Source organism: Trichosurus vulpecula, chromosome 9, assembly GCF_011100635.1.
Source record: "Trichosurus vulpecula isolate mTriVul1 chromosome 9, mTriVul1.pri, whole genome shotgun sequence".
In the NCBI taxonomy this organism is placed as follows: domain Eukaryota; kingdom Metazoa; phylum Chordata; class Mammalia; order Diprotodontia; family Phalangeridae; genus Trichosurus; species Trichosurus vulpecula.
In genome coordinates, this window is record NC_050581.1 from 181,797,839 (window position 1) to 181,817,259 (window position 19,421).

Sequence of the window (19,421 nt, forward strand, 5' to 3'; positions counted from 1 at the left end):
CTCCTTCGAGGCTCCTCAAAAAAAGTTTTTACATTTTACCAATAATTCTTAAGAATTTTGGACCTTTAAACTCTGAGGGGGAGGGGAAGAACATTAAAACAATCTTTTGATACAAGTTATCTGATTTTGAACTAATTTAGAGTCCCTAAAAAAAACATTTTCAAAGAATAAAAATTTTCAGTTGATTTTTTTAAAAAACACAGAATGGAGAGAGGGTTAGTATGAGAATCAGAACGGTCTGGTTCAAATCCTGCCTCTGACCCAATAGCTGTTCCATCCAAGGTAAATCACTAAATTCCTCAGTGCCCACACGCAACTCTCTATGACTCTTAAAGGTACAGAAGTGCTCTTGGATCGATCTGCATTAGGGGTAGGAGTTTCCACACTGGGAGTGACCTAAACAGAGCCAGAGAGCTAGAAGTGACCTTAGAGATCCACCCCCCTCACTCATTGTACAGATCAGGAAACCACAGCCGGGAGTGAAGAAATAACTTTTATAAGGTCACATGGGCAGTAAGTGGTTCTTTCTTTGGGATGCTGACTTTAGCCGGGGCTCACACCCCCTGGTACTGCTCGCACTGATCATGATGTAGATAGATGTGATTCCCCATACCAATAATGTCACAGATATGAAACCTCTCCACCTAAAAGACAACGGACAAATGAAGCACTGTTCCATAAATACAGGGTTACAGGCTCTAGAACTGAAAGAAACCTTGGACATCATTTAGCTCAGGGCTCTCAGACACACTTAATTAAAGTAAAAAAAGCTTTTTAAAAACTTATGAATTTTATGGGTTTTTTTCTAACCATGCCTCAAAAAGTACACACTCAAGGTGAATTTTCAAAATACGCACAATTCTAAACATTCCATTTTCCCAACTTGGGAAATCACTTTCCTAAGACTGAAGAAAGAGTGTTGCCTAATTTTTTTTTTAATTAAGCCATTCAGTTCACCATTAACTATTGAGATATAGAGCATACAGAGGGACAAGAGATTAGGTCCTGGCCACAAAAGGCCCTTCGCCTTTATCTTGGCTATACCAATGTACCCCCCAGGCCCATCAGTGACCACAGGAATTTAAGTGCCTTACCACATAAAGCCATCACTTAACCTTACTGGGCATTTCTCAGCAAGGATGAGACAGCTCTCCTAACTGGCCAAATGCTTTTGACCAAAGCATTCAACCTGACTGGCAGGGGTGTTTACTATGTTCCTCGTTCCTACAACTGACTAGAGGTACTATCTCCCACAGCCCCTGCAACTTATACAAACCTACTTTTCCCCAAACTCAACCTGAATTTGGGGTATGCCAAATTCATTGTTTTACCCTACACTGTTTCATCTGAAGGGGGAAAAGAAAAAAACTAAATTGCTCCTACAAGAAAAAATATTTATCCATAATGAAGAATTGCCACTTTGGATTTGGTTTGTTTTTCTTAAATCTCTCCAAAGAGATCCTGTGACCTTCCCACCTCCAGTGGCTCTGCCATGCCCCCTCTCCCAAGGACTGATTTATCTTCATGTTCTAACTCCCCCAGCCCATAAATGTGATCATTGTTTGGGAGAAAATATAAAGAAATAAAGGAGACAAGGAAGTTTGACATGGTCGTTTTGTGTCCACTAGGTCTTTTAGAAAGCCGCTGGTCATCCAAGACTTGATGAAGTTGACTTACATAGGTGACGGAGATTGAGGAGAAGCAAGAAGGTTTCTCACCCCGCTTTCATGAACAGATATGCTGACTTTACGAACACTATTTTTATAAAATATTTGGAATCAACACACACACATACACACACACACACACACACACACACACACACTTTCTCCCTTCACAGACCCCTACTGGCACATGCAAAGTGCATTGGTTAGATTTGTATCATAGGCAGATTCCTCTGTCTTTTAATCCAGCATCTTTAAGACTATGACATATGACATATCAAAGAAAGTCCATTAAAAAGCTTGTCTGTAGGAAATGTTCCCACTACTTGACTTGTAGATGTAATTATTGCAAAATACGTGTGTGTGTGTGTGTATGTATATATCTCAGAACCAGAAAAAGGAACTTCACTCAGAGGGCTGAAATAGAGAAGAAATCAATACAAAGGAGATAAATGTTACTTTCTGAAGAGCTGTAGAATTTTAAATAGATGGGATTTTAACCCACTTGGTAGCTGATTTTATATCCCTTTGAAGTCACTTAAATTGTCTGAGGAATATGTCTGATTCAGGGTCTGGTTATGTCACTGCATCTTTGAAAATGTTACTTTGAGACTCATGATGGAAAATGCTATCCACATCCAGAGAAAGAACTATGGAATCTGAATGCAGATCGAAGCACATTATTTTCACTTTTTTTTTGCTTTTTGTTTTTTCTTTCTCTTGGTGTTTTCCTTTTGTTCTGATTCTTCTTTCACAACATGACTAATGTGGAAATATGTTTAACATGAGTGTACATGTATCACCTTTATCAGATTGCTTGCCGTCTTGTGGTGGGGGGAGGAATGGAGGGAGAAAAATTTGGAACTCAAAGTCTTACAAAAGTGAATGTTGAAACCTATCTTTACATGTAATTGGGAAAAAATACTATTAAGTGGGGGGGGGGGGGAGAAATGTTAATTTGAGAGCTGATATTTTACAAAAGACAGGTCATATTGTTGCTTTAAAAAAATGAAATCCAGGCTCTCACTTTAGAAAGTTCAATAACGGAATGCCAAATAAAGATGTCTATGAGCCTCCCAAAATGTGAGTTCTCCCATACTGCTAATACATGCATAAAGTTAGGGTCAATTAAATTTCACAGAAGAGTTAGGAGAGGTTCCTATATGGGAAAAGAGGGTGGGAAAGAAGCTAGCTTTTAAATCCCTTACCTAGGGATGGCCCCCATCAGGATAAAGGAATACTAACCTATACAGTCCTATGCTATCAAGAGCCTAGTTCCAAGCATAGTTCAAAACTACAGGCCCAAGTCTTTCTGTCTGCATTCTATCATTTCTGGGAATTAAAGAACAAAAGTAAAAAATAAATAAATAAAAAACCTCACAAAGTATATTCTATGCTCAGTTTGTCCAGCAGCCTAAACTCAACAATGGGAAGCTAGGGATGCCCAGGACCCATGCACTCATTGTCAGAAGGCAAAATTCCAGAGTGGCTTCAGGGGTGAGATTTTGGGGTGCTCTCTTTTGCTCTCTTTTTTTGAGACTCCAGTCTTCTAGGATGAAAAAAGCTCAGCAGAGCCCCCACTGGCCCATTGGCATTATTACAACTTTAGAAAATGGACTACCAGAATTCTCTAAGATTCTGACATTTTTAACTTTCCCAGCCTTTCAGCTCACACAGCTTCCCTCCAGGGCTTTCCTTTGCAAATCAGCTTCTCTCCCCACCCCAACCCCCCAGCGCCCCGGGACTCTAATCCCATCCTGCCCAGGGAGAGGGGCAGCGGTGCCTGGCGGTCACCTGGACAGCAATTGCATCCGGCGCTGGCGAAGAGAAATCTGGGCAAAGGGGGAAAAGACGACCCCACCAAACTGGCATCAACAGTGTTCCCTTTCTGGATTCTGACTTCTCTGACACACGGAAAATTGAAGACAGAGAAGGCTTGTTTCCTGTCTAATGCATCCCAGAGGTACAGAAAGCCAGATGTTTGTTTCTATTTTCCTACATTTAGCAATATTTCTCAGCTTCTTACCCCTCCCTGTGCTTTCCAATGCCCCATAGCCCCTAGGAAACGTGCCCCCCCCCCCCCCCGCCCAGAGAAGCGGGAAAAACTACGGCTACAATTCACCCCGTAAGAGAGTGGGATGGGCCGGGAGGAAACATGATTAGAGGTACCTGAAAAGAAGAGAAGAGGGAGCTCACCAGCTCAATATGTGTGTGTGTGTGTGTGTGTGTGTGTGTGTGTGTGTGTGTGTGTGTGTGTGTGTGTGTGCGTGTGCGTGTGTGTGCGCGCGTGTGTGTGCGCGCGCGCGCGCGCGCGGGGGGGGGGGGGGGGTGACCAAGGGCCTATGGTTAGGGGAAGTGGACCATCATCTATCTTTCTAGACCTAGGGCTGAGCCCCCGATTCGGCTTCAGGGACCCAGCTGGAGGTGGGCAGGGCACCAATGAGGGGTTACAAAGCAAATCCCCTGGCCATTCAGAAAATAGGGGTGCAGAAGAGGCTTTCTGTACCCAAAACTAAAAGCCCCCCCCCCATCCCTTGTCCCTCTTAGTGCCTCCTCCACCAGAGAGGGAAATGATGGGGACGATTGGGGGGGGGGGGGGTAGACAGTAGGGTCAGCTCAAGCCGGGCCAGGGCCGCTGGGGAGTAGTTGGAGCGCCCAGCCTTGGAGCCTGGGGCAGACGCCGGACCCGGGCTCGCTCTCTTTCTCTCGCTCTCCCTGTGTTCGCTCGGGATTCTGCTTAGAGGAGCACTGCGCCAAAAGCCGGCGCCTCGGCCGCGGGAGGGGGAGCGGAGCCTGCCTGAGGGAGACCGGGCCCCGACGGGGAGAGCTGGGGGAAGAGTGGAGGCACTAGGACTCTGATAACCCTTCACTATGACAGTCTTCCTCTTTCCTCTGCCTTTTCACATGACAAAAACACAGACACACCACAGACACACACAGACACACAGACACACACAGACACACACACACACACACACACACCCCTCCGCCCTCCACCCAAAGGTAGCACAAGGATCCAATGGGTGGCTTGCAAATCTTGGAGAATGGGGGGGGGCGGTGCAGACAGACTTCAGCCTCTGCACCCCGAAGAGCAAGCAAACAGAGGTAAACTGCCCTCCCGGCCCCCGGGGAGCATATACAAAGCGGCGATCCCAGTTCTCTCTCCACCACCTCCACCTCTCCGAGGGGCGCGGCTGGGGCCCTCCTGGTAGGGAGGGGGCAAACCCGAGAAGCCCCCTCCCCCGGGCGGGGGATGGTACAGATGGCTCCAGGGGAGGTGGGCGGAGGAAGGGGAAGCGAGAAGAGTCGAGCCTGCGAAGACCCAGTTGGGGGCAAGAGAGGCGGCAGGCCAGTCTCTCTGGGTTTTGGAGAGCAGCCACTGGGAGCATTTCAAGTTCACGGCTGGGCAGCCCGGCGGCGGCGGCTGAAAGGGCAGTGACTCCCGAGGATCTGTTAGGTGGCAATAGCGGCGATCCCAGACAATATTACTCCCACCCTCGGGTGTGTACCGCCTGGACCTGCCCCCCTTCTCTCCCCACCCCCAAGGCCGAATTAAGAAGATGAACCTCCGCCCCACCCCACCCCCCACCCCAGCAGTCTCCCAGCCAGCTACCCAAGGCAGACGCGCGGTTAAAAGGGAAAAGGAGAACTTGAGAGACAAGTGGCCACAGGCTAGTCCTGGGGGGCCGGGGCAGCAGCGCTTCATACCCCCTCCCCAGCTTCCACAGCGACCTTCGCAGCCTTCTTAAGCCCAGATAGTCCGATGGCTCCCTGTCCCCCCCAACCCCCCATCCCCGCCCCTCGTCCAGACCGTCTCCATCTCCCGGCTCCCCTCTAAATCTCCACTCTCCAGGATCCAACCGCCTCCTGTTTCCCCAGGCTACCCGCGACTCTCCGGGCTAAGGTCTGCGCCCCCCACCTCGGGCCCCAACAAAGGTGCCCGAACCAGCCTGCCTGCTCCGCAAGCTCCAGAGCTCTTGCAGTGGCCGGGTCTCTACAAAGGCAGAGCCGAGATTGGGGCTTGCTCCCTTGCGCAAGCCAGCCGGGCGCTGCCGGGGGCCGAGGGGATTGAAGCAGCCAGCGGGCCCCAGTCCCCTGCCCAGCCCTTCGAAACCCAGCTTTCCCAAAGAGCCCGCCTGCCCAGGCGGCGGCGACGACGGCAGCAGCAGCAGCCCGCGGGCAGCCCGGTGGCTAGAGGAAGGGAGGTAGCGGTCAGCGAGCCCGGCTCCCTTCCCCTAGTCTTCGCCGGCTCGGCCATGCACCGGCACCTCGAACCCCTCCTCAGCCGGCTGCACTCGACAGCAGCCCCGGCGGTCCTCAACCCCGGCCCGAGGTGCCCCAGAACCCTCGCCTTCCCACCCACCTCCAGGTGGCTGCTACTTACCCGGGAAACAAACGACATAATGGAGCACGGAGCTGGTGATTTTCAAGAAAAAGATCCACCAACACGGTTCCAAAAGCCTCCGCATGTCCAAAAACGCACATCGAAAGGGAGGAGGCAGCGGCGATGAACTTGTTAAATAAGTTTCTTTTCTTCCCTTTGCCTTTCCCCCCTTCTTTTCACTTTTCTTCTTCTTTCCTCCACTCCCCCTCTCACCCCCACCCAAAGTCCTTTCCCCCCACCCCCCAGGAAACAACCAATCACTCCAAATGAAAAGTAACAAGGTAGCAGAGTCCGGGCAGAGGAAGGCGCTGGGGGCCGGAATGGGGGGGTGGGGAGAGAGCTGGGGACTGGAGAGAGGGAATGCCCCAGAGGCCGGGGGAGTCCGGGAGGGTCCGAGGTCCGAGGGCTAGCCCTAATGAGCGGGCTCGAGCAGCCCGCCGGCTGGCCGGCCAGCCAGCCAGCAGTGTGAGTAGCAGCTCCAGTGGCTCCCGCTCCGCTCGCTGCCCCAGGCCTAGAGCAGCAGAGCCAGGGCTGGAGAGAGACCCGAGAGCGCGAGCAAGCGAAGGAGCGAGCGAGGGAGCGAAGACGGATCTGCCTCCTCCGAACTTGGGGCACCGGCGGCGGCCCGATGCAGCTGGCGAGGCTGGAGAGGCTGAGGCTGGGGCTGCGATTCCGCGTCTCCTTCAGGCAGGCAGCTCCTTCCAGGGCCACGGGAAGGAAGGCATGTTGGCTAAAGGGGAAGGGGAGGGTGGAGAGACGGGGAGGAGGAGCGGGAGTCCAAGTAGGAGCCGGCGGCGGCGGCGAAGGAGAAGGAAAAAGGCCGAGCAAACGGCAAAGAGCAGAAGCCCAGCAGCCCAGGGAGCTCAGAGCGGAGAGCGGGCGAGAAGGGCTCGTTCAGTCCATGCTCCAGAAAGTTGTGGCTTCGCTGAAGGCTGGAGAGGAATGAGGAGAGCTGGGCTGGAAGCTTTCCATTCTTCCATACAGGAAGTAACATGTGAGCTGGGATCCTGGCAGAGACTTTAAAGCGGGAGAGAGGGAGAGCGAGGGAGAGAGAGAGAGAGGGGAGGGAAGGGGAGGCGAGGCGGGGGCGCGCAGGCAGAGGGGGCGGCTGGCTGGGCGCGCGCACCCTGCGGTCTTAAAGCAGCCGCGCACTCGGGCGGCCCGGGGAGAGCTGGCTCCCCCCTCAACCCCCGCCCCACTCCCGTTGGGGAACTCTGGTGCGCGCTGCGCGCACACACACTCGCACTCACACTCCCCGCGCTCTATGTACGCGCGCCCGCCCGGGAGACACACACCCATGCACACATGTGCAGAGGAGAGCACCGGGCGCTTGCTTCGGGACCCTGTCTTGGGGGTGGGGGGCGCGGGCGGACGCGACTGGGAGAGGCAGTGCTGGATCCCAATGAGAAGGACGAACCTGCCTTGCTCGGCTGCATTCGCCCCAGGAACACACACACACACACACACACACACACTCTCTCTCTCTCTCTCTCTGCAGGAGCTCTTCTGCCTGCCTCACACACTCACTACCTGCTCGCGCACAAGCATCTACACTGGGCCAAGAAAAGGAAACAAAAACCCGGCGGCCACTCGCGTCTCTCGCGCCTGGGTTTTCTTTTTCTGTGCCGAAATGGAAAGGTGGGAGGCCGGACTGGGGAGGGGTGCAGCGATCTCGAATAGTCGCCTTACTCCTCAAGTGCCCCCCCCCCACCACGCGCGCGCGCACACACACACTCACACTAACACTCACACAGAGGAAATGCGCCCCCGGCCACCCTGCCCAGGGGGTTCACAGCTCAGCTTTTCTGCAGAGGGCCCGGGCTGAGATACCCTCCTCGCCTCCCAGTCCCCTCGGCAGCACAGCTCACTCTATCACTCTCCCCGCTTCCCACCCCCCCGCCAGTCCCCAGCCCGATCCCCCTTCGGAGGCCGCGGGGAGATGGCTGCGCGCCCACAGCCCCGCTGCAAAGAAAGCAGCGCCCGAGGCACGACTGATTTCCCGTTTGATACCCGCGGAGCGGAGCCACCGCTGCCTCTTTAGCCCTGACGTTTAAATAAAAAGCAATCTGGGAGACGCGTTACGGGGGAAATGGGAATGCGGTCTTATCTGTAATGAGTTTCGTCCCTGACTTTCTCCCGCCGGGGAGATAGTATCAAGGTCTACCTTCGTCTCCTAACCAGTGCTAGGATGGGGGCGGGGCGGGGGGGGAGAGAGAGTGTTGCGGAAGGTGGACTGGGGAGGCCGGGATAACCACTGTAACTGAGATGAGTGTAATTTGCCATTTTGTGGTCGTGAATGGGTCGGACTTTTCGAAATAGCATCTTTCTGAAGGCTCTTGTGTCATCATTTGTGCCCCTCCTCCTAGGGAGCAAGACCTCCTCCCCCCCCCTCTAAAAAGTAACAGGATGCTGTTTTTAAAATAATATACAGATGTTCCGAGGCCCTCCATGATATGTGATTAGGAAGCAATTTTCCACCCACGCATGCAGAAGGAAAACCTTTGAAAAGTTACATTTGGGATTATAAACTAATAAAAAGTCAGGAAGTTTTCCGGCTTCATCCTTGACATAATGGGGTGAACACTTCCACAGCCAAGAAGAAGCAGTCTTGATTGTTTGGGGGGGGTGCTTCCGGGTTTGTTGGCGATAGGTCACACCCACAAATGCATTCATTTATAATTTGGGTAGGGGACCCACGGACAATGATTGGGCTCAGAATGAAACGAGAGGCGGGCCTGTGGGAGATTGCAGGATTATTTCAACGACTACACTCCCCCTTCCAGCTTCTCCCTAAAACAAAGGCCTGGCTTATTAACTCCAATACTCTTCCTGTAATATTGCCGGCTTCAAGGCTCCCAAGAACTCAAGTCAAGGATCACTTAATAGGGACAGTGAAGAGCTGCTTGGGGGCATGAGCAGACTGCAATACATTACCACATTTTGAAGACAAGGTCTAAAGAATGGCTTGAGACAGATGTATAACTGGGGCACAAAGTGGACACAAAGTGGGGAGGTTATTAATGAAATGACAGGAGAACAGGGCGAAGGCTCACTTTGGGTGCACCACCAGTGGGAAGATTCAGAGAAAGAGGCCCACAAAATGGGCTGCAGCAGCATGAAGGGAATGGCCTTGGATGGCCACTGAGGCCCCTTCCAGTTCTAGATCTATGAATTTAGGACCAGTGGAAGCCAAGACTAACTGCTGAATCCCTGGAAGCAATACCTACATAGGTGAGATCACCAATCTCAGGAGTACTGAAGCAATAAGGGATGTTCACACTGCTTAAGCAATCTACTGTACTTTATTTTATTTTTGTGACTTTTTTTGATAAATAATATTTTATTTTTTCCAATTACATGTAAAAATAGTTTTCAGCATTCATCTTTATTAAGATTTCGATTTTCAAATTTTTTCTCTCCCATCTCCCCCTTCCCAAGACAGCAAGCAATCTGATACAGGTTATACATGTGCAATCATGTAAACATGTCCACATTATTCATATTGTGAAAGAAGAAACAGAACAAAAGGGAAAAGACACACACACACACACAGAGTGAAAATAATAAGCTTCAATCTGCTTTCAGACTCAATTCTTTCTCTGGAGTGGATGGCATTTTCCATCATGAATCTTTTGGAATTGTCTTGAATCATTGTATTGCTGAGAAGAGCTTAAGTCAATTATAGTTCATCATTGCACAATGCTGCTGTTACTGTGTATAATGTTCTCCTGGTTCTGCTCACTTCACTCAGCATCAGTTCATATAGTGCTATTGCTGGATCAAAGGGTTTGCACAGTTCTATTGTCCTTTGGGTATAGTTCCAAATTGTTCTCCAGAATGGTTGTATCAGTTCACAACTCCACCAACAATACATTAGTGTCCCAATTTTCCCACACCTTCTCCAACATTTGTCATTTTCCTTTTCTGTCATATTAGCCAATCTGATAGGTGTGAGGTAGTACCTCAGAGTTGTTTTAATTTCCATTTCTCTAAGTAATAGTGATTGAAAGCATTCTTTGTATGACTATAGATAGCTTTAGTTTCTTCATCTGAAACTGCCTGTTCATATCCTTTGACCACTTACCAAATGGGGAATGATTTGTATTCTTAGAAATTTGACTCAGTTCTCTGTGTGTGTGTGTGTGTGTGTGTCTGTCTGTCTGTCTCTGTCTCTCTCATCATATATATATATATATATGTATATATATGTATGTATATATACATACATATATATACATAATATATATATATATATATATATATATATATATATATATATATATATATATATATATATATATATATATATATATGAGAAATGTGGCCTTTATCAGAAACTTGCTGTAAAAATTGTTTCCCACATTTCTGCTTTCCTTCTGATCTTGGTTATGTTGGTTTTGTTTATGCGAAAACTTTTTTAAATTGATGTAATCAAAATTATCCATTTTGCATTTCATAATGTTCCCTGTTTCTTGTTTGGTTATAAATTCTTTCCTTCTCCATAGATTTGACAGGTAAACTATTCCTTGCTCTCCTAATTTGCTTGTGGTATCACCTTTTATGTCTAAATCACATACTCATTTTGATCTTGTCTTAGAAAAGGGTGTGGGGTGTTGGTCTATGCACGGTTTCTGTCATACTATTTTCCAGTTTTCCGAGCAGTTTTTGTCAAATAGTGAGTTCCTATCCCAGAAGCTGGAGTCTTTGGGTTTATCAAACAATAGATTACTATAGTCATTTACTACTACTGTGTCTTGTGTATCTAATCTATTCAACTGATCCACAACTATTTCTTAGCCAGTACCAAACAGTTTTGATGAATCCCACTTTATAATATAGTTTTAGATCTGGCATAGCTAGGCCACCTTCCTTTGCATTTTATTTCATTAATTCCCTTTATATTCTTGACCTTTGTTCTTGCAAATGAATTTTGTTATTATTTTTTCTAGCTCTATAAAATAAAATTTTTGGTAGTTTGACCAAATAAGTAAATTAATGTAGGCAAAATTGTCATTTTTTATGTTACTTTAGTCTACCCATGAGCAATTGATATTTTTCTAATTTTCCAATTATTTAGATCTGATTTCATTTGTGTGAAAAGTAATTGTGTTCATAGAGTTCCTGGGTTTTGTTGGCAAGTAGACTCCCAAATATTTTACATTGTCTACATCTATTTTAAATGGAATTTCTCTTTCTAGCTCTTGGTAGGCTTTGTTGGTAATATATAGAAATGCTTATGATTTATGTGGGTTTATTTTATATCCTGCAACTTTGCTAAAGTTGTTAATTATTTCAAGTTATTTTTTAGTTAGTTCTTTAGGATTCTCTAGGTATACTATCTTATTATCTGCAAAAAGTGATAGCTTTGCTTCCTTATTGCCTAGTCTAATTCCTTCAATTTCTTTTTTTTCTCTTACTGCTAAAGCTAACATTTCTACTACGACATTGAATAATAGTAGTGATTATGGGCATCCTTGTTTCACCCCTGATCTTATTGGGAATGCTTCTAGTTTATCTCCATTACTGATAATGCTTGCTGATGGTTTTAGATAGTTACTGCTTATCATTTTAAGAAAAAACTCCTTTTATTCCTATGCTCTCTAGTGTTTTTAATAGGAATGGGTGCTGTATTTTATCAAAAACATTTTCTGCACCTGTTAAGATAATCATATGATTTCTGTTGGTTTTGTTATTAATATGGTCAATTATGCTGAAAGTTTTCCTAATATTGAACCAGCCCTGCATTCCTGGTATAAATCCTACCTGGTCTTAGTATATTATCTTCATGATAAATTGCTGTAAATTCTTTGCTACTATTTGGTCTATAATTTTCTTTCTCTGGTCTATAATTTTCTTTCTCTGTTTTAGCTCTTCCTGGTTTAGTTATCAGCACCATATTTGTGTCATAAAAGGAATTTGGTAGAACTCCTTCTTCATCTATTTTTCCAAATAATTTATATAGTATTGGAATTAATTGTTCTTTGAATGTTTGGTAGAATTCACTTGTAAATCCATCTAGCCTTGGAGATTTTTACTTAGGGAGTTCATTGATGGCTTGTTCAATTTCTTTTTTCTAAAATGAGGTTATTTAAATATTTTACTTCCTTTTCTGTTAATTAGGGCAATTTATATTTTTTGTAAATATTCATCCTAATTATTGCTTTAATTTCCTCTTCATTGATGGTGAATTCACCCTTTTCATTTTTGATATTGGTAATATGGTTTTCTTCCTTCTTTTTTTAAATCAAATTAACCACAGCTTTATCTATTTTGTTGTTTTTTTTCATAAAAACCAACTCTTAGTTTTATTTGTTCAGTAGTTTTCTTACTTTCAATTTTATTAATCTATCCTTTGATTTTCAGAATTTCTAATTTGGTGTTTAATGGGGGATTTTTAATTTGTACTTTTCCTAGCTGTTTTAAATTGCATGCCCAATTCATTGATCTGCTCTTTCTCTATTTTATTCATGTAAGCATTTAAAGATATAAAAGCTCCCCTTAGTGCTACTTTGGCTACATCCCATAAATTTTGGTATGTTGTCTCATTGTCATTCTATATAATGAAATTATTGATTGTTTCTATGATTCGTTGTTTAACCCACTCATTCTTTAGGATTAGATTATTTAGTTACCAATTAATTTTTAATCTATATTTCCATGGTCCTTTATTACATGTACTTTTTATTGCATCATGATCTGAAAAGGATGCATTTAATATTTCTGCCTTTCTACATGTGGTTGTGAGGTGTTTATGCCCTAATACATGGTCAATTTTAATGTAGGTGCCATTTGCCACTAAGAAAAAAGTATATTCCTTTTTATTCCCATTCACTTTCCTCCAAAGGTATATAATAGCTAACTTTTCTAAAATTCTATTCACCTCCTTAACTTCTTTCTTGTTTATTTTGTGACTAGATTTATCTATTTATGGGGCCGAGGCAGTTTGAGGTCCCACACTAGTATAATTTTGCTATTTGTTTCTTCCTTTAACTCACTTCTTCTCTAACAATTTGGATGGTATACCACTTGGTGCATATATGTTTAGTATTGATATTACTTATTGTCTGTGATACCTTTTAGCAAGATGTAGTTTTCTTCCTTGTCTCTTTTAATTAGATCTAATTTTGCTTTTGCTTTATCTGAGATCAGGATTGCTACCCCTGCTTTGTTTTTTACTTTAGCTGAAGCATAATAGATCCTGCTCCAGCCTTTTACCTTTATTCTGTGTTTGTCTCTCTGCTTCAAATGTGTTTCTTGTAAATAACATATTGTAGGATTCTTTTTTTTTAATCCACTCTGCTATTCACTTTCATTTTATGGGAGAGTTTATCCCATTCACATTCACAGTATGATTACTATCTGTATATTTCCCTCCATCCTGTTATGCTTTTCTCTCTCTCTTCTTTCACCCTGTCCCTCCTTAGCAGTGTTTTGTTTCTGATCACCTCCTCCCCCAATCTACCTTCCTTTCTATCAGCTCCCCTCCCTTTTCTTTCCCTTTTCCCCTTTTACTTTCTGCCCTCCCTTCTGTCAGCATTTCCCCCCTTTTTTCTGTTTCCCCTCCTACTTCTCTACATGGTAAGGGAGATTTTTCTACCCATCTGAGTGTGTATGTTATTCCCTCTTTGAGCCAAATCCAATCAGAGCCAGGTTCAAGCAATGCTTACCCCTCCCTTCTTTCCCTCTACTGTAATAGGTCTTTCATGCTTCTCCATGTGATAGAAATTACCCCATTCTGCCTCACCCTTTCCTCTTCTCCAAGCACAATGCTTTTTTCACCCCTTAATTTTTTTATCATCACATCAAAGTCAACTTATACCCACTCCCTCTAAGTATACTCCTTCTAACTGCCCTAACAGAGATATAGTTCTTAAGAGTTACAAGTATCATCTTCCCATGTAGGGATGTAAACAATTTAACCTTATTGAATATCATATTGTTGTTGTTTATTCTTTCCTGTTTACTTTTTTATGCTTCTCATGAGTCTTATATTTGAAGATCAGATTTTCTGTTGATCTCTTGTCTTTTCATCAGAAAAGTTTGAAAGTCCCCTATTTCATTAAATGTCCATTTTTTCCCCTGAAAGATTAAGGCAATCTACTTCTTGCCAAACAATAAAAGAGAAGTTCTTTGAGGGAATGCAGTGATTGGGTGGTTTACCTAATTGTGGGTATTCTATGCTTCTCTTTTCTCTACAAATCAATTATAAGCTTTGTGGGGAGAAAGACTATGTCTGATATTACATTGTTATCTCTTAGCTAGCACAGTGACCCTCACATAGTAGCTTCTTATTAAGGGATCTTTGAATGGAATGGAACTGGTGCCGATGTGCCAGCCTATAGTGAGGAGAATGATTAGTAAAACCATGTTCCCAGCTATTTTATGTTGGCTTGTAAACTCTAACTTGGCTAACAGGTAGCTTTTATCATCACCATGCAAATGTGTAATGGTTAAGAAATGCAGGACCTAAAAGAAAGCAAACTATAAGCAAAGATTTTTTGGCATTTTTCCCCCATGGTTTTGTTTTTTAAATGAAGCCTGCACTTGGGACTCTTTTAATTAAGTGATTAGAGGTATTCTTTTTAAAGTAGATAAAATGAAAAGAAAAATATCTTGTGAGAATTTTTTTAAGTTAGTTCTACCTGAGAAATTGAAATATGCCTTTGGAGTTTCTCCAGCAATTAGGCAGTCCCAAGCATTGGGGAGTGAGGGGCAAACACTCTGATGATACAAAGCAGATATTTTGGACTATGCTTTCATCACTTAATTATTTACAGCAATGAATTTCAAAAATAATTAATTACTAGCTCAGTTTCCCCAAGTCCTGCTTCTGTCCTCCTGGACACAGATTTTAACATTTTTCCAACTGGATTTTTGCAACACTGGAGAGCTGCAATGATCTTGGCAGTAAGCCACTCATGACCAAGATACCACCCCCACCTGAGCTTGGTAATGAAATCTGCAACCAAGGAAAGGACTCTAGCTTTATAGTTGGTTGGTTGTGGGGTTCTCTGAGAGTGATGCTGTTCACTCCATGTTGCTAAATGCATTAGACTTGTTATAGATGTCACATCTTTCTTGCAAATGTTACAGTTTTGTGACAAGTGGCACCCTAGAAGATCAGAACCAAAAGAACAGATTAAATGGAATGACTCCCAGAGTAAAATCAAATGGTTCAGCCTTTACATCATAAGCAAAAAATCCACATTTTAAAAGACAGGTGATTGTATTCTCAAGAGCCTGAGTAAATGCTTGAAAAAGAAAATAGGAATATTTGTATCTATGCCCTGAGAGGCAGCATGGCACAGTAGATTAAGGACCAATCTTGCATTCAGAAAGTCTGTCACTACCCCTGTGACCTTGGGCAAATTAATTACTTTTCTGGGCCTTGGTTTCCTTCTCTGTCAAATGAGGAATTTGGGCTAGATGTTCTCCAAGGTCACTTCTGGTTCTGGCTCTATGATCCATGATCAAGTGCTACGTCTGGCACACACTATATATATGAGCCTGGATAAATTCCTTACCCTCTCTAAGACTGTGAGTTACAATGCAGACTCCAATCTGCCTTATTGAAGGGAGTGTCTTTGATGGGAGTTCCCTACACAAATGAAATCTGAAATTCCGTTACCACTGAACACACCACCACCACAAAAAAATTATGTATATATATGTAAGCACATATTTATCCTATTTGGCAATGTTTATTTTACAGCTTTGTTTCTTTCTAAAGCACAAAGGGAATTGAGACTTATCAAAACATTTTCATTTTTTTTAAATGTAAGGAAAAAAATCCCTCCATAGCAATAATATTTATCACTTGTGTTAGGCCTTATATCCAGGAATTCAGAGAGGACTTGAGAAACCCAAACCCTTAATTACATATATATGAATAAAACAATTCTCCCCAAACCTTGAACCAGCCCACCTCTCTGTTATTAACATTGACATGTTTACTATGGCATCAGGAAGGTGATGCCATGACTTGCAAATGAATAAGATTTAAGTGAGGGAGGGCTATACAAAGTCACCAGCCTCACTTTCTCCTCCGGAGACATCTGGGTCTAATGACAGGATATAGATCAGGATGACTAGAGATCCTCAGTCAAACTGAGATCTGGGAAAGACCTTAGTTTAAAAAGGGCCATGATCTCTCACTGAATCTGGGGCCATCTCCAGTTGTCCTGATCTATCTTACTTAATGACTATGCTTCTACCCAATAGCCTTAAAACAATCATCCTTCGAGGCATTTGAGTACCCACTACGGGTGCTATACTGCTGTGAGGAACATAGGTGGATAAGATGTTATCTCTGGCCTCGAAGACAAGAGTTGGAGGAAGAAGACCATCACTCCTAAAACAAGGAGGGCAAAAAAACCTAGACTGCAAATGACCTAGGGGTTCAGAGCACCATAGCCATCAAAGAGAGGCTGCATAGTGTTGGGTGCATTTTGAGTTAGATTTCGAAGGATGTTTAAGTTTTGGCTAGAGTGAACACCACAAAATCTCAGAGTTGAACAAGATCTCAGAAACCAACTTGTATCTGATCCAAAATCTTCTCTACACATTCAACAAATCTTTAGCTAGACTTTGCTGAAGGATCTCCATTGGGGGTGGGGAAAGAGATTCACTAGCCCTAGAAGCATCCTATTTTCATTTCTGCAGAGGTCAAATTATAAAGAAGATGTTCCTTACATCTCATCTCTCTATGCATTTACAGTTAGAATGGCTCTGGACAATGTTCTGGAACTGGGCACATCCATGTAAATGATGTATTTTTAAGTGCTTGTAGGCACAGATATAAGTGAGTGGCTATTATGCGTGTAGACATAGCTATAAACTCACAGCAACTCTCTTTGCTGCCCATTAAACAATTAATTCAACTAAAATTCAGAAAGACTAGGTTGTTTACCATTACCCACCTAGTAAGTACTAGCTGTAAGAATTCATTCCATTAGAGAATCGTGGGATTGTCATTGGAAAGGTCCTTAGAGGTCACCAAGACCAGCCCCACAACTCACCCAACCAATTAAAGAATTCCTTTCCTGGATGTTCATCCAGCTAGTTTGAACATTTCTAGTGATAGGGAATTCATTATTTTGCTTCTAGAAAGGTTTCTTTCATAATGAATCAAAAAGCTACCTCCTTGTAACTTCCACCTTTCAGCCCTAGGTCTTCCCTCTACAATCACAGATCAGACAGCCTTTTTTAACTCCAAGGTTGAAACTCTTCAAAAAAGTAGATTTTCTTGTCTCCTGTTATCAAACCATCTGCTTCTAATTTGCTGAAATGTACTGCTTTTTAAGACTAAAGGTGTGAGAACCTATGAGCAGTTTCACAAACCTACTCATATCTTCCTTGTTGGCAGAAACACACAGGAACTTCAAATAAGACCTTAGATTTATTTTTAAAGCAGTACAATCACATTATCTCTGTTTCTATTGTCTATGTCCTATATATCTTTGGACCAGGGGGATGATAAAGTTCTATCACCAGAAATGGTCAATGTTTTATAATTAGATATTTTGATAACTGTATGATCTCTTCCACATGGACACATCTTCCAGTCATAGACATTACACATTTCCTGGTATCTAAAGAAAAGCCTCCAGCTCATTGGAAGGTTTATGGGAGATCATGGACAAGTCTCTCACAATAATCAGAAATTAATGGGCTGCTATCTACCTATGTCTCACATAATCTAAACCAAAAAGATGTGGTCACAACTTAACATTCAATAATTCATTCAACCAATATTTATTAAGCACAATGGCACAGGAAATAGAGAGCTGACTTCTGAGCCAGAAAGACTTGATTCAAATCCTGTCTCTGACCTGTGCTAGCTATGTGATTGTCTGTAGCAAGTCACTTAAAGCTCTTAGTGTCCTGGGGAATCAGCAGAGAAGGTGCTGAAAATGCTGGAAAGAGAGAGAGAGAGAGAGAAAGAGAGAGAGAGAGAGAGAGAGAGAGAGAGAGAGAGAGAGAGAGAGAGAGAGAGAGAGAGAGAGAGAGAGATCACACCTCCCTGAAGCCTCCTGTCAGAAGCCTGTTTCTTTAAATTCACAAATCATTCAAATTGCCCTTTGTAGTTTATCATTAATTATCATTAATCTAAATTAGATCTAAACTAAACTATTTTAAATATAAACTATAACCTAAAATATAACTATAAACTATAAAGCGGGCAGCTAGGTGGTGAAGTGGATAGAGCTCCAGGCCTGAAGTCAGAAAGACTCCTCTTTCTGAGTTCAAATCTGGCCTCAGACATTTACTAGATGTGTGACCTCAGGGAAGGCACTTAACCCTGTTTGTCTAAGTTTCCTCATCTGTAAATGAGCTGGAGAAGGAAATGGCAAACCACTCTAGTATCTTTGCCAAGAAAACCCCAAATGGGTCACAAAGTGTAGAACACCACTGAGCACCAAAAACTAAACTTAATCTAAACTATAACAGAATTGGAAAGAAGTTTTTTGAAGCATTGTAAATGCAGAAAGCAATCCTTAGCAAGTTGAGGTGGGTTTTGATCATTTCTCCTTTTGCAAAGTTTAAAAATAAGCTCTATTGATACATTTTAGTTTTATGTCATAGTCATCTTAAATATAATTAAATCTCATTGATCCCTTTCTTGTAATAAAGAAAAAGGAAGTAAGAAAAACCAAGGACATAGTGACCTTATCTGTCGGTGTGTACAACATTCCATACCGGTAGTACTCCCACTTTTCAGTACTAAAAAGACATTGTCTCCTAGTAGACACCCGATGAGGAATCGCCTGTAAAAATAACTTACTACCATGATAAGACTGTTATCCCTTTATGTTAATCAGTGTACTTAGCTGGACTTGGAGGACTCTGACCTCCTTGAAATTAATGTTTCAATTTCATTCTTGGATACTAACCTACAACATAGATTTTCACAAATAAACAGTGATTGGTTGGACTTAAATCCAGGTGAATTTGCTAAAAGTATTTTACAGAAGCAAGAGTTATTTTTATCTCTTTTTTGTTTACTTTTTTTTAAAGATGGTGATTGTAATCAGTGTCTTTGTAAACATAAAACCTTGTCTGAGGCTTACAGATGTAAATTATTAGGTGCAGTTTTTTCTGCAACCATGGTAATGGCCAAAATCCCTGTTAAAAAGAACATTTTCTACACGCTCTCCTAAGAAGGTCAGCTCTCTAGATTCTCTGCACCAAGATTTTCAAATGTGCAATCCAGTTTTCTGGCGACTTTGAATCAATCATTACATCACCATCCATCATGTCCTAGACCTCTGTAATGAAGGTGTCTTTCTTTCCACATTAGCAATTTGGGTGGGTGAAAGAACTATAAAGATGTATGACAGAGGTCCAAAGAATTGGATTAGACAAGAGAACCT

At 43.5% G+C, this 19,421-nt stretch overlaps 1 protein-coding gene across 2 annotated transcripts in view; it reads right to left on the reverse strand.

The window, feature by feature from the left end:
• Nucleotides 1–6,995, reverse strand: part of PTPRG (protein tyrosine phosphatase receptor type G) — an 813,122-nt gene extending 806,127 nt beyond the window's left edge. Inside the window, exon 1 of one of the 2 annotated variants that reach the window (XM_036737740.1) lies at nt 6,049–6,995. In XM_036737740.1, the coding sequence (XP_036593635.1) occupies nt 6,049–6,133 (85 nt within the window). In that variant the 5' untranslated portion in view covers nt 6,134–6,995. The remainder of the gene's footprint in view (nt 1–6,048) is intronic. The other variant, XM_036737741.1, reaches the window with a different exon arrangement.
• Nucleotides 6,996–19,421: the final 12,426 nt, after the last annotated feature.